Genomic DNA, 15,270 nt, shown 5'->3' with positions numbered 1-15,270 from the left:
TATTATTATTATTATTATTATTATTATTATTATTATTATTATTATTATTTGATTCGATAAATTGCATTGCTTTATAAACAAAGAAAGACAGACAAGCGTTTGTTCGAGGAAAACAGCGAAATTGACACAAAGCTGGGAAGGTCCACTTTTGTTCACTGACGTCAGGTTTTGACCTGAGATATATTAGGAATGTGAAGCGTCATGATGGAAAGTGTTTCTCTCTCTCTCTCTCTCTCTCTCTCTCTCTCTCTCTCTCTGTAAAGGTCATCGCTTTATCTTTCCACTTCGATGACTTTCACTAGACTTCCATTTTCAGATTTGTATCTCTTTCTTTTTTAAAATGTGACGTACGGTGTTTTGAAAGAAAGTTTTATAAATTTCGGAGAGAGGGTTGCGTGCGGTGCGTCTTGTTCGTGTGTGAGTGTGTGTGCGCGCTAGTAAAGATGATAAATTGGAAATTATATACCTAATTACCGAGAACCGTACGTACCAGCATGTTCGGTAACGGTCGGAAGTCTTAGGGAGTGAATCAAATTTTCCACTCAATTTTCGAACTGCGAGAGAGAGAGAGAGAGAGATGTTTTATGTGTGCATAGGCCTACGCAGACACCAAACTTGTTTGAGAGTATATTTGACCTTCCTTATCACAAAATATCCTCCATATTTTGTGTTTGCGTGCACGCGCGCAAGTGCGTGTGTGTAAAAGAAAGAAATAACTACAATCAAAGCACCAACAGATGTCTTTCAGCGTATATTCGGGAAGGAGGGGAGATAATCTTAACTGTCTTCGACACGGCGCTTATTCAGAACCTCGTATTTGCAAAAGAGAGAGAGAGAGAGAGAGAGAGAGAGAGAGAGAGAGAGAGAGAGAGAGAGAGAGAGAGGTGAAGTTTCCCGTTCAACTAAAACACGTACTATTGAGCGTCGCTTTTCCTGTCTGCGACAGACGGTGCACATATGACGTTGGTTATAATGCGTAGTTATTATTCTTATTATTTATATTATTATTATTATTATTATGATTATTATTATTTTATTATTATTATTATTATTATTATTTATATCAGTTTTAAAGGGTGCATGAGGATGTTGAATAGTACATGTAGGTACAATGCAGAAAGTAGGGAGAGAGAGAGAGAGAGAGATTTATGATGCGCTCTGATAGTACATCACTAGGCCTATGTGCATTAAGAATAGCGTATATAAAAAATATATATATATATATATATAATCATATATATATATATATTATATATATTATATATAATATATATATGTGTGTGTGTGTGTGTGTGTGTGGTGTGTGTGTGTGAGGGAGAGAGAAAAAAAAAATATATGAATGCCCTTTCAAACACTCGAGAAGGCGTATGCATGCAAAATTAGCTACAAATACACAAACGCTCTCTCTCTCTCTCTCTCACTCTCTCTCTCTCTCTATCCTATATATATATATATATGTATATATATATATAATATATATATATATATATATATATATATATATATATATATATATATGCTTGTGAAATATTGTTTATTTAGTGAGTGTAGGTATATGTGTGTGTGAGAGAGAGAGAGAGAGAGAGAGAGAGGAGAAGCATGTCCTCTCTTCCCAGATGACGTGACGTACGAGCAGGAATTCCCTCTCTCTCACTCTCTCTCTCCGGATCCAAACTAGCAGACGAGTCAGTCATTCCCCGGCGCGTGGAAGGAGCAGGTGGGTGTTGGTTGCCCTTGGCGGGAGAAGGATTCCGTCTTGTCCTTTCACTTAATCCTAAGGTTCGATTACCCCGGGCGGAGGAGTGGGCGGGGTGGAAGATTATTACGTATTTGTTTTATGGCGTGTTCGTTGTTGGTGTTTTTGTTGTTGTATATAACCTAAAGGAGTTGTATACATCGTATGTACTCTGTCTTTTGTGGTTTTATGTTGATGTGCTTTTTTTGTGCATAGTGAGGTAGCTACTACTTGTGGTGATTTGTTGTCGTATATGGCCAGACTGTATTGCTGTATCTATCTATCTATCTATATATATATATATATATAATATATATATATATATATTTATATTTATATTTATTTATTTATATTTATATTTATTTACATTTATACATAATATTATTATACATAATATGATATATATATATATATATTATATCATATATATATATATCTATATATATATATATATATATATATATATATGTGTATTTATAAAGCATGCATACAGGCCCTCTGAAGTGTATGTAAATTGCATACATCATAAATCCTCTCTCTCTCTCTCTCTCTCTCTCTCTCTCTCTCTCTCTCTCTCTCTCTCTCTCATTAATGAAGTCTTCAGGCTCTGAACTTGTATCTATTGCATTTTAGAATATTTAATTGGATTTATTATTATAGATATTAAGCAAAGCCCGCTTCCAACGTTTAAATGATAAAGACAGAGGGAAAAGTAGAAAGATCAAAATGAAATATTCTTGATGTAAATGAGAAATGATAATTACCTTTTAACTAAACAGTTTTTATGTAAGAAGTGTAAATACCAGCGTTGCTGGATCTTTTTTAGGTGATAAATAACAGTTAAAATAGTAATTAAGTCTTTATTTAAATTACTTAAGTTAATCGATAAACATTGAGAAATATTTGATATATATACATAATTATACCAAATTGAAATTAAAAAACTACTGAGGCTAGAGGGCTACAAATTGGTATGTTGAACATCCGCCCACCAATCATCAAACATACCAAATTGCAGCCCTCTAGGCTCAGTAGTTTTTATTTTATTTAAGGTTAAAGTTACGCATAATCGTGCCTCTGGTAGCGATGTAGGAAAGGCCACCACCGGACCCGTGGTTAAAGTTCATGGGCCGCGGCTCATGCAGCATTATATAGAGATCACCGAAAGATAGATTTATTTTCGGTGGCTTTGATTATACTACTCTGTATAGAAAACTACATTGTTCCGAAGAAACTATGGCGCATTATTTACTTGTCTTTCGTTTAATTTTTCTTCACTTAAAAAAAAAACTCGTTTGGAAACAACCGTAAAATTTAAACCTTTCAGATTCAGCCGTGATAGTCTGGTCTTTACGTCTGCTCCGGTGTAAAATCCCGTCTGGTATAAAGGGGGCGAAGGAATGTTTATGGTTAGGCGAGAATCGATGTTATCTTCTCCTAATGGTTTAAAAAAATTTAAAAAAAGAAAAGGGCTTTGGGGACTGGACAGATTTAGCCAATTTGGATGAGGCCGCCGGTGGTATCTGGAAAGAATGTCCGTCGAGTCCGCTGACGGTTTAGCTAATGTTTATGATTTTATATTTCTGTTTTAGTTGATAATCTACCTTTATATATCCTTTATTTTTACATTTGAAAGACCTTGCATCCGTAACTAATTTATTTATATTTCGTTCATCAGTTTATTTTATTATAGATTTTCGAACTCATGGATCCCAAGAAGTGAGAGCCAAGCTCTATACGTATACTACTGTGGTGGGAGTCCATTGACGATTTAAGTGAAATTTATGATTTTTATTTCGCCTTCAAGTCAGTTATCTTTGTTTATTTATACATGTAAAGACCTTGCATCTGTAAATAACAGATTTGTAATGGAATTTGTCCTTTCCTTAATCATTTTCGAATTCTATTTGGATCCAGAGACATGGAAATTTATGCAAGTTATCGTGCACAACTGCATACGGCCACCGCAGCATCTTCAACCAAAAGAATGAAGGAAAGATTGCGTGTTTCCGTCTGGTCGGAAATAAACTTCCTGCAATCGAGGATATTTCAACATTGATTGTCCGTTTACATTTGCTCTCGTGTAGGCTATAATAATCGCTATCATTATCATCAGTATTTAGTACTGTTGAATATGTTTACAAGGCTGTGGTCCCAGATTTTTATTTTGTATTAATATATAATATAATAATGAGTACTATATTGTCTTCAGGTATTGGTGTATCTCTCTCTCTCTCTCTCTCTCTCTCTCTCTCTCTCTCTCTCTCTCTCTCTCTCTCTCTCTCTCTACACACACACGTATATGAGTGTGTGTATATCTGCATTAAAATATGTATATTTTCAATATAATATACATATGTATGTACATATATAGCTATATATACATATGTATATTATATTGAATATATACAAATTTTTATGTAGATATATATATGCATCATATACATATATAAATTTATAGATATATATATATATATATATAATATATATATATATATTATATAGGATAATAGGAGAGGATAATAGGAGAGAGGGAGAAAGAAAGGGGGGAGATAGGAGAGAGACGAGAGAGAGAGGAGAGGAGAGAGCGAGAGATGAGAGAGAGAGAGAGAGAGAGGCACCATCTTGAGAAGAATATGGAGTTGTTCCGCCTCTGTGCATTTGAAAATAAGATAACTTCGACCACAGATAATTCTCTCCCCCCCCCCCTCCATCTCTCTCTCTCTCTCTCTCTCTCTCTCTCTCTCTCTCTCTCTCTCTCTCTCTCTCTGTCGTATCATCGTGTTTTGCCTTGTGCCAGTCCTTTGTATAATGTATATGATCATAGCCTCTTTATATCAGTATTTAAAGTAGTTATAGGTGAGAATAGACCTAGCGAAAACATCTTGAGTTCATGAGGAGGTTTCCCTCAGCAGGGGGGTAGGTGGTTTATAGGGCCGTGATATAATCATAGCCATCTTTATATCAGTATTTAAAGTAGTTATAGGTAGAATAGACCTAGTCGTACATCTTGAGTTCCCATGGGAGGTTTCCCTTAGCAGGGGGAGGTGGGTGGTTATAGGGCCTGATATAACGCCGTGGAGTCCCCTTCCCACCCACCCTCCCACCCCTACCCCTTTATCACCCGTTGGGGGGAGCGTATCCGAGCGTTAGCAAAAATTGTCACATACGCAATGCTGCCGTTTTGTGGTGTTTATGTACACCTTGCGTTTGCGTGAGTTTTCTGGGCTGTGAAACCACTCGGCAGTTGCTGCCGCCACAAATAGGTGTTTTGTGTGTGTGTTTTTGTTTTGAGAAAAAGAGGAATAACACACACGCTGAAATCGTAACATACAGAGATAGAGAAGTGTTAACTTACACACAGAGAGTGAGAAAGAGAATTGATAATATACGGAGAGGAATTATATCTCACACACTGAAGTGATAGCATACAGAGAGAGAGAGAGTGTGACTAGGAGTTACAAGGATTAGGATGTCTCAAAGACTTATTAGTCCATCCGAGAGAGAGAGAGAGACAGACAGACAGAGAAATAATAACATACAGCGAGCGAGAGAAATGATAACACACGCCCTGACATTATAACAGAGAGAGAGAGAGAGAGAGAGAGAGAGAGAGAGAGAAATGATTATCAGTACATACAGAGAGAGAAGCGCCTCAGTGGCGTGGTTGGTATGGTGTTGACGTCCTACAATCGGTGGTCGCGTGTTCGGTTCTCGGCCATTCCATTGAGGAGTGAGAGATGTGTATTTCTGGTGATAGAAGTTCACTCTCGACGTGGTTCGGAAGTCACGTAAAGCCGTTGGTCCCGTTGCTGAATAACCACTGGTTCCATGCAACGTAAAAACACCATACAAACAAACATACAGAGAGAGAGGGAGAAATGGTAACATACAGAGAGAGAGAGAGAGAGATGTAATGGAAACAGTAGAATCTTTCAGGTTTCTGGAAGCAAAGATTTCAGATGACATTTTAGCAAGGGAGTGAGTGTTGAGCCAATTCTCCTACACAGAAGTATAGTGTGGATGCTGAGTGCCAACGATTGTTTTTGGAGATGGTTCGTTTATCTGGAAAGAATGGAGGGTGGTAAATTGGTGAAAAGAATGTATAGCTAGTTCAGAAGTGTTAAGAGAAGGAAGAGAGGAAGACCTACTAAAAGAAAGGTGAATAATTGTTGTAGAAGAAGTACTGGAACAGAAGAGCCTCAGTGTCCAGAAAGCGAGAGAATAGCTACTCCTGTGTAGATATATTATGAAGTGACTATTGTTAGACACAAGTCCATCCACAGTTCAACAGTCTGAATGTAAATATATATATATATATATATATATATATATATATTATATATATATATATATATATATATATATATATATATATATATATATATATATATATATATATATCTATATATGTATATATATATATATACACACACACACACACATACGTACATACATATACATATATAATATAATTAAAACACTCTGGTTTAAAGCTAAGGACTATATTTCGGTGGACTCACTTCCACCCTTATCAAGCAGTGAATTACAAGAGTTTCATTAGTGAAATATATATATATATATAGTGGGAGATATGCCCTGGGGTCGCCGCTAAGCCGCCGGTGGTTTTGTTAATTGTCTTAAAGCGCTTCATCGTTGCCTTAAGGAATTAGTGTCCACAGGCATCACCTAAGGGCATATATCCCACTATATATTTCGCTAATGAAACTCCCATTGTCATTCACTACTTGATAAGGGTGGAAGTGAGTCCACCGAAATATACAGGTAGTCCCCGGGTTACGACGGGGGTTTATGTTCTTGAGGCGCGTCGTAAGCCGGAACATCGTAAAAAATCTTAAGAAAACCTTACTTTTAATGCTTTGGGTGCATTAAAAACTATGTAAATTGCATTCCTATTTTGTTTTTCATCAAAAAAAACTTCAATTATTGATTATTTTTCATTTTTGGTGTCATATTTCTTCTGCAAGATCAGCGTCGTAACCCTGGAAATAATTTCTGAGTAATATAATTAAAAAGTGCCTTAACCTCGGAACGTCGTAAGCCTAACCCTTCGTAACCCGGGGACTGCCTGTAGTCCTTAGCTTTAAACCAGGGTTTTTTAATGGGCCTTTTATACTTTGAGGATGTGTATATGTATTCATTGAAGCCATGATGGCTACCAGGAATATTAAGCTCCACCTTTGATCCTCTTTCCCTGTCCCTTCTGTATGGAGAACTTGTTGCCTGAATCAAGAAACTGTAACTCCACCCATTGCTACTCAGTTTTGTTTATAAAGCTCTGTAAACTAGGCGAACTTGAAAATGTAAAATAAACTACAAAAGTACCTGTTCCTAGTCCCAGTTTTTGCTTGCCTTCTTACGTGGATTTTATGATATAGAAGATATATATACATATATATATATATGTGTGTGTGAAGTATTAACCTTTTGCCCTTGATCCTTGGAATAAGTTCATTATGAGACAGTCGACTTTGACCATCCTACTGTGATGATCGTCATTCAATATATTTTGAAATCTGAGGCAATGATTTCGTTTTCATTTTTGCTAGATCTATTTGTTACAAAAAAAAAAAAAGTTCACTACACCTATTCATTTTTGAGGTACAGCCAATATTCAACTTTAATCTTGAAGTCAAAAACGTACAAAATCCAAAACAATTTAATCTTGAAGTCTAAACCATACAAAATCCAAAACAATTTAATCTTGAAGTCAAAAACGTACAAAATCCAAAACAATTTAATCTTGAAGTCTAAACCATAAAAAATCCGAAACAATTTAATCTTGAAGTCCAAAACGTACAAAATCCTAAACAATTTGATCTTGAAGTCCAAAACGTACAAAATCCAAAACAATTTAATCTTGAAGTCCAAAACGTACAAAATCCTAAAAAATTTAATCTTGAAGTCCAAAACGTACAAAATCCTAAACAATTTGATCTTGAAGTCCAAAACGTACAAAATCCAAAACAATAATTTCCGTAAGGAATAATGTAAATCCAGTTAATGCCCAGATACCCAAAAATTATAGTTCTCTGTTGGGATGATAATAATTCTCCACAAAATTTTTTTACATCACTCCACTTTGCAGACATGTCCTTAATCACTGAAGTAGGCATATTATTTATGCCTGTTCACTTTCTGAATTGTTCAAACCAGCCTCTGCTGTCCATAAATTCATTAGCAGCAGCGCTTGTAGGCAATTACTTACTGAGAGCGCCATGCAACATCCTACAACACTTTGCTATGAGTTCTTTCTTAAATTGTATAGTGTTTCTCACTTTTTTAAGAGAAGAGCTGGCAATTGAAACTTTCTTTGGCCCCATGAGGGCTTATTTAGTAGTTGCGCTTGAATATAAAAAGCACAAAAAAGCATAAAAAAGGTATTTTGACAAAGGAAAAATCTATTTCTGGGGGAAGACCTGTGTCGCCCGGTGAAAAGTTCCTGTAGCTCACTTTTCTAAGTATAAATAGATCTTAAATATACCAATGAAAAAAGCTAGCATGGTATGCTGAGGTTACTCCCCTCGCGCGAGCACCCAAAGGGTGTCGGGTATAAAGTACAAGGCGAGTGGAAGCCACTATTCACAGGTCTTCAGCCAATTAGAGGATTCCCTTCCAAAAGCCCTCTTACGGCATAAAAGCAGATGGGTCATGAGAGAACATGGGATGCTTTGTTTAGGTGCTTGGTATGAAACTTAGCCACGAGGTGGGCCCTGGAAGGAGCGTTTCAGGTGTATGAAATCTGAGGACATGTACAAAACCAGAGTCAAAATTTTGTCTTAAAAAGTCTATGAAAACCAAATCGTATGGAAACCAGGGTGTACGAAATCCGAGGTTTGACTGTACTTACTAAGTAAATATATTGTTTATAGATGTTTAGATATATCCTTTGGGGTTTGCAGTCTTTTAACCAATTTACTAAAAAGTCCTTTTTAAAAGTCCTTTTTTGTGCTTTGAATTAGGTATTTGGTGGTTGTTTGGTAGATTGCATCTTCAATCCGCAAAGTCTTGATGAAAATGCAAAGGTTAACACCATCAGGAATCAACCTCTTATTAGAAAAATACCAAATTTAGCTTTTTTCCCTACCAAGGGGGGTACTCTAGAGGAAAAACACTACAATCAGTATCACATTCGTGCTCTAACTACTTAATCATAAGTGATCTTTTGTGCATAAAACTTCCACAACATTAGAAGTGTCTTAGATAAACACAGACTTATCAACAGCCCATAGAACAGCTTACAAATGCTGCACCATTTACCTCTGTCCTGCACACAGTTTCTCGCTTCTTGTAAATTAAGGCCAGTCCTTTCCAACTCTTTCGTATCATCTTCCATTCTTTGCACTTGACCACCTCATATGAAAACCTTGTAATCCATCCTATTTCCTATGCTAACTTTTTTTTTTTATCATGCTAGGTATCTCAACATATCTCACCCTTTTAATTCTTCTTGCACCACATTTACAATACACAGTTCATTTCAACATTTTTACCACCCATAATGGTGAGTTTATACACTTACTGATGTATATAATATTCGTAATAGCAGTGATTATGACATGATCACTAATGTTAGTGATGACGTAGCTATGAAAAATCTGGATGCTTTGGCAGTCTCTAACCAGTCTTTATTGATTAAAAAGGCAAATTGAAGTGTTCCTCTCATTTTGTACCAGGCATAAATATCATGGAGTGTATGGTTTGAATAGTTTGAATAGTACTATCAATACCATTTATTACATAAATGTAGCTATTTCTTTTTTACTACTGTTGCTACTGCTAAAATACTGGGACATTTTAGATTTACATTATGTATTTTACACTGTTGCCTGGCTCAGAACCAATACTCCTGGCTTCATTGACCCTAACAAATGGCCCTCAAAAAGTCCAGATCTCAATGTAATGGATTTTACCAAGTGGGATTTACTGTTACATCAGCTTCAATTACAGAGGAGAGAGGTCACAGACATACAATCCTCAAAAACTCTGTTGATGGAAGCTTGGAACAATACATATCCCACTTGCAGTCATCCATAGGGCAACCGGAAAGTTGGCTAGACTGTCTACGTCGTTGTGCAGCTCCCCACAGAAACCATTTTGAACACATCTAACATTTGTGTTTTTATTCTGTTTTAATAATGTTTTTGTTAACAATAACTGTTTTTTGTTTCCAACAATTAAATAAACTGTACCAAATTTTCTGGTTTTTTGTGGTGCAACCTGTAGTAGTGTACTTGACTTTCACTGGGGAGGCCTGGGTTCAGTTCCAAAGTGTGGTAGTAATTTTATTTGTAATGATAGCAATATTAACAGCACTTGTAACTCAACTACACAAAACCGCTTCAAAGACCATTGCACTGTATAGTGTTTGAATTCACAATGTAATGTTTGAGTGAATGGAACTGACGAAAGGAAATTTTGGTGGGAAAAGGGGTTGAAGGACAATGTAAGCTTCTAAGAGGTTAAGAATGAGTCGTGTAAGTACAGGCAGTCCCTGGGTTACGACGGGGGTTCCATTCTTGAGAGGCGTTGTAACCCGAAAATCGTCGTAAGCCGGAACGTCATAAAAAATCCTAAGAAAACCTTACTTTTAATTCTTTGGGTGCATTTAAAACTATGTAAACTGCATTGTTATTGCATTTTTCATAAAAAAAACCTTCAAATATTGATTATTTTGCATTTTTGGTGTCATATTGCTTCGGCCAGATGAGCGGTTTATGCGTCATAACCCTGGGACATGCGTCGTAACCCTGGAAATAATTTCTTATGAATATAATTGAAAAGCGCCTTAACCTCAGAACGGCCTAAGCCGAACCCGTAGTAACCCAGGGACTGCCTGTATATGCATTACAGTAATTCTGGAATAGTAAGTAAAGTACATACATAGATGTTCTTACTGTAAGGGAGATAAAAATTAAGTATATCTTAGCTTTACCAGACCACTGAGCTGATTAACAGCTCTCTTAGGGCTAGCCCAAAGTATTAGATATTTTTTACGTGGCTAGGAACCAACTGGTTACTTAGCAACGGGACCTACAGCTTCTTGTGGGATCCAAACCCCATTGAGAAATGAATTTCTATCACCAGAAATAAATTTGTCTGATTCTTTGTTGACAGAGCGGGGAATTGAACTTGTAAGAGAGAGAAAAATAGTCTTTGAAGTTTGTACATACATGAAATAGAAGAAAATGAGTATGGGTTTAAATAGAAGAAAATGAGTATGGGTTTAAATAGAAGAAAATGAGTATGGGTTTAAATAGAAGAAAATGAGTATGGGTTTGAAGTGAGAAAAAGATAAAATGTATGAATTTGTATTAATTAGACAAGGTTAAAGAAAGGCAACAATCTTACGTATAAGATGAGTTGAATGCAAGATAGAAGGAATTACAGACAAAGAAAGTGACTTGAAGAAAATGCAGAATGTGAATATGTACGTTCAGTGGGGAAAAGTGAAAGAAGAATTAGAGTAGGGGAGAATGTTCATTATGGCACAGATGCAAGGTGGAAGTTATTGAAGTAGAGCATCATGTAAGGCAAGACAAAAGTGGAAGGGAATGTATGTGTTTTTTGGTTGGTGAGTAATAGAAGTATTGGTTGTAAATAAAAACAGAAGAGACTGTTGTTTGAGATACATATGAAAGATTGAAGGAGAGATTTGACCCTCAAATGAGAACAAAGACTAGTCTTTTCTTTTGAATTGACAGTAACTATCAGTACTAGTTGATATCACCGAAGCTTTTATCTTGCCTTTTGTTGGCCAGTGCATTTTGAATTGTATCTTCTGTTAGGTTGTGAGCAGTGCGAACCAGTCACTGTTAGCTTCAGTGATTCAACTGAAGGGTTAAGATTGTAGATTCAGATAGAAATATCCTAAGGAAGGATGAATTTGGCTCATAACAAGGGTTTTTGAAGCAGTTGCTAGTACGTAATATGGGAGTGAAATATATAATGTGGTTGGTAATTCAGTGTAAGAGAATTAAACTCAGAATTCAGTAAAACATATTTTAAAAGGGTTACCTTCTCAGTTAGAAATGTCCTAAGAGAGGATGAAGTTTGTGTGTAGGAAGATTTATGGAGCAATGTATGTAATATGGGATTGAAATATAGTTGGTAATTCAGTTTAAGGGAATATGAAACAGTAAATTCAGTTGTTTGCAAAACAGAATGGTTACCAGGGTTTGAAAGTTTGGGGAATGAAGAGATACAGATGAATGGTGGAAAAGCTTGGTGTCTTTGTTTCAAGATTGTGTGAATATGAAGATAGATTTAGTAGTATGACTTTGTTATGTGGTTTTCAAGTCATTCCTGCTGAATATGTAGAAACAACACAGGAGTGAAAACATTAAAAGTAAGGAAATGATTAAGCTGTAAAGTGATGTAGAAAAGTGGTGTCTGAAAGGAGAAGTACAGATGAAATGTGCACTTTGCTGGATTTTTCAGTAGAGGGTTAAGGCTAACGAGGTTTGTTCCTAAGTTAATAGTTGAACAAGATTGCAGAGTTCTTCTGTTAAGAGAGGGTGCTATCTTGTGAAGGGATAGTGCATCTATTCTGGCCAAAGGAAATTTGTTGTTCTTTGAAATTTGCAAATTAGCACTTTTTTAAATTAGTCCAATTGAATACTATGTAATGAAATGTCCATACTTTAAGATCAGGACATTTGTTAAGAATCAAATGAGGTTTATATCCATGACAGTCCTAATCTTTTATTCAAAGCAGCAGATTTTCATTTGTGATTGAGAGAAATAAAGAATTCTGTGTTGTCCTCTTTTTATTTGTCTTTTTTGTTTTGTTTTTATTTTTTTGTTCATTATTGTTCATTTTCAGGCTTGTGAATGGTGTATTAGAGGAGGAACTGAAAACTATTCATGCATTCTCAATGAAGACTTTGACCCCTGAGCAGTGGGAGCAGCAGAAGCAGTAATAATTAGGAGATAACGAGTCCTGCATCCGGTCTCTGCCATGTCAGAGGCTTAGCGAAGGTTCCTATGATTCTAGTAGCAGACTTCTGAAATACTACGTACAAGCAAAGATTTTCCACTCGAATCATCCCAGACGTTGATAAAATACTCAAACCATCTTTATTGTAGACACTGCAGAATGTCAACCAATGGTGAACACACCAAAGAATTGCCTAAAGTTTTTAAAGTGAGTGCACCTGGTAAAGTAATACTCCATGGGGAACATTCGGTGGTGTATGGTAAGCGCGCAGTTGCCCTTAGTGTAGGCTTGCGGACTTACCTTACGATCACTGTTGGAGGAGATTCGATCTTCTTGGATTTCCCTCTGATAAATATCAAGGAGTCATGGTCGTTGGATACCTTCAAGGACTTGAGGACTAAACTTGGTTGTCGGAAAGAAGACGGAGCCAAGAAACTGAACGAAAAGCAGAGCCAGTGTATTCACGAGTTCTTGCAGATTGGAGAAGAGGCTACGGATCCTAGGAAACTTGCCCTGTTGTCTTTCTTTCACTTGTATATGGGTATCTTACCTGAGCCATTACCACTCTCAATATCAGTAAGTAGTGACTTACCCATTGGTGCTGGCTTAGGAAGCTCTGCTGCTTATGCGGTATGTTTGGCAGGTGCTCTTCTTCAGCTATCAGGTGCTTTCGATTTGAGGCGGCTGTCGTCTTCGCCAGTTGAGGAGTACACGGCCAAAGTCCTCAAAGTTGTCTCACAGTGGGCATTTGCAAGTGAGCAGATAGTCCATGGCACTCCATCAGGTATAGATAACTCTGTGTGCACCTATGGAGGAGCAGTAAGCTTCAAATCAGGTGATATTTCACCAATACACATACCACCCCTGAAAGTTCTCCTAGTCAATACAGGCGTTCCTCGAAGCACCAAAGCTCTGGTAACCGGAGTCCGTAAACGTAAAGAGAGTCTCCCCGACGTTATGGTCCCCGTACTCGATGCTATGGATGCTCTTGCAGATAAAGGTCTCGGTGTATTGCAGTCTCTCACCAGTGTTGTGGATGATGATGAGCGGAATCAAGCATTCCAAACATTAGAAGAGCTGGTTGATGTAAATCATGCCTTACTTTGTTCCCTTGGAGTTTCTCACGCCAGTTTAGATCGGCTTGTAGGAATTGCGAGGTCTCATGGTTTGCATGCCAAATTGACTGGCGCGGGAGGTGGGGGTTTTGGTATAGTCATTGTTCCACCCTGTGTAAATGAATCAGTCATTGAAGGTTGTTGTGAAGAACTTAAACAGTCAGGGTATGAAGTTTGGTCAACAAGCATTGGAGCCCCAGGCCTTAATATTCACTGTAATTGAAATTTTTTCTTGCAATTTTTAATTTATCAAAAGCTTTTTACTTAGTTTATTGTCTGTCATGTGTATTAGAGAGCGGGTCCTTTTGTTTTGAAGTTTTAGGTTATTCAAGTAGTTTGTGACTTTCGTAAAATTTTGTGTTGTCTTACTAGAAACAACATAATATTAACCGGTGTTTTGTTCCACTTTTCAAAGTCAGTTTTGTCTAAACTGGAAATTTTTATGACTTGTCTGTTAATACAGATAATTTTAAGTATTTAATTTAATTTTACTCCTATTAAGGTCATTTGGTAATAACCCAGTTCACTGATGTTGCTTTGCTTTTATGTTTTGTGGTATATGTTGACCAAATTTTTCATTTGTTCATTTTTGTCTGTGATTTTACCTCATGCATTTATTCACCCACAGGGTGTCGTACTTAATTTATTGAAACTTTAAACTTGAAAGTACTGTAGTTGCAAAATGTCTGGCTTTTGATACTTGAATTTCAAGGACCTTTTGCACTTTATCGAGGAATATTGTATTAATAATTCATTTTCTATTCTTCTGTCACTGTTCTGTAAGGATGGTTGTGACAGCACTGTAAATGTTACTGCTGCTTATTTCGTGGCTTTAAGACCATGTCATTTTAGTAAATAATTTTTGTAATAGCACACCAAACCAAAGATCTATAACAAGTACTAGTATGTTATTTGGTTAGTTCGTATCCTTCAGATGTTCCCATATTTTGAAATCAAGATGTCCTCAATTTTTAAAAATCTCACTGAACATTATTCAATCAACTTCTTTTTTTGTACAATACGCACCAGTACCCACTTGCATTACTGTAATGTTGTGAGTCGTAAGTGTTTATTGATCGATGTTGGAAGTTGAATGTTTATCAGTGTGGATTCAATAACTTCTTGTTGTTATATTTTTTTTATTAAGCTGTTGTTTGAAGAGCTTGATTGATGCTGTGTGCGATGTCACAAAGTTTAGTAAAAGCTTACGCTATTTGTGGTGTTTTCTTAAGAACCATCGTGAGAATCTGTTTACCAGATTTAGAATTAAAGAGGCAATCTATGTTAGTTAGATTGGGGCATCTCAGAGGTTAATGATATAAAAAAAGTTTGGTTAAGTGATGAGAATGGATAAAAAAAATTTGGTTAAGTGATGAGAATGGAGTAAGAGGAGCAGTCAGTCAAGAGTAGTGGCCGATGTACATGTAACAGAACAGCCAACAGTGGAATTCTCAGAAAAT

The 15,270-nt window shown here is 36.5% G+C and overlaps 2 protein-coding genes across 5 annotated transcripts in view; both read left to right on the top strand.

Moving 5' to 3' along the window:
• Window positions 1–15,270, top strand: part of LOC135209170 (dolichyl pyrophosphate Man9GlcNAc2 alpha-1,3-glucosyltransferase-like) — an 84,379-nt gene that overhangs the window by 34,136 nt on the left and 34,973 nt on the right. The gene's annotated exons all lie outside the window — the stretch shown is intronic.
• LOC135209171 (mevalonate kinase-like) lies at window positions 1,674–15,025 on the top strand. 2 transcript variants are annotated; one of them, XM_064241845.1, is made up of 2 exons: window positions 1,674–1,717; window positions 12,582–15,025. In XM_064241845.1, the coding sequence occupies exon 2, from the start codon at window positions 12,855–12,857 to the stop codon at window positions 14,031–14,033; it is 1,179 nt and encodes a 392-aa protein (XP_064097915.1). In that variant the 5' UTR covers window positions 1,674–1,717; window positions 12,582–12,854; the 3' UTR covers window positions 14,034–15,025. The 2 variants fall into 2 exon arrangements, with proteins under 2 accessions (XP_064097915.1, XP_064097916.1); XM_064241846.1 differs by lacking the exon at window positions 1,674–1,717 and adding an exon at window positions 1,762–1,779.

This window comes from Macrobrachium nipponense, chromosome 37, assembly GCF_015104395.2.
Source record: "Macrobrachium nipponense isolate FS-2020 chromosome 37, ASM1510439v2, whole genome shotgun sequence".
In the NCBI taxonomy this organism is placed as follows: Eukaryota; Metazoa; Arthropoda; class Malacostraca; order Decapoda; family Palaemonidae; genus Macrobrachium; species Macrobrachium nipponense.
Note: the sequence above shows the minus strand (reverse complement) of the source record. Positions and strands in the feature narration are given on the sequence as shown.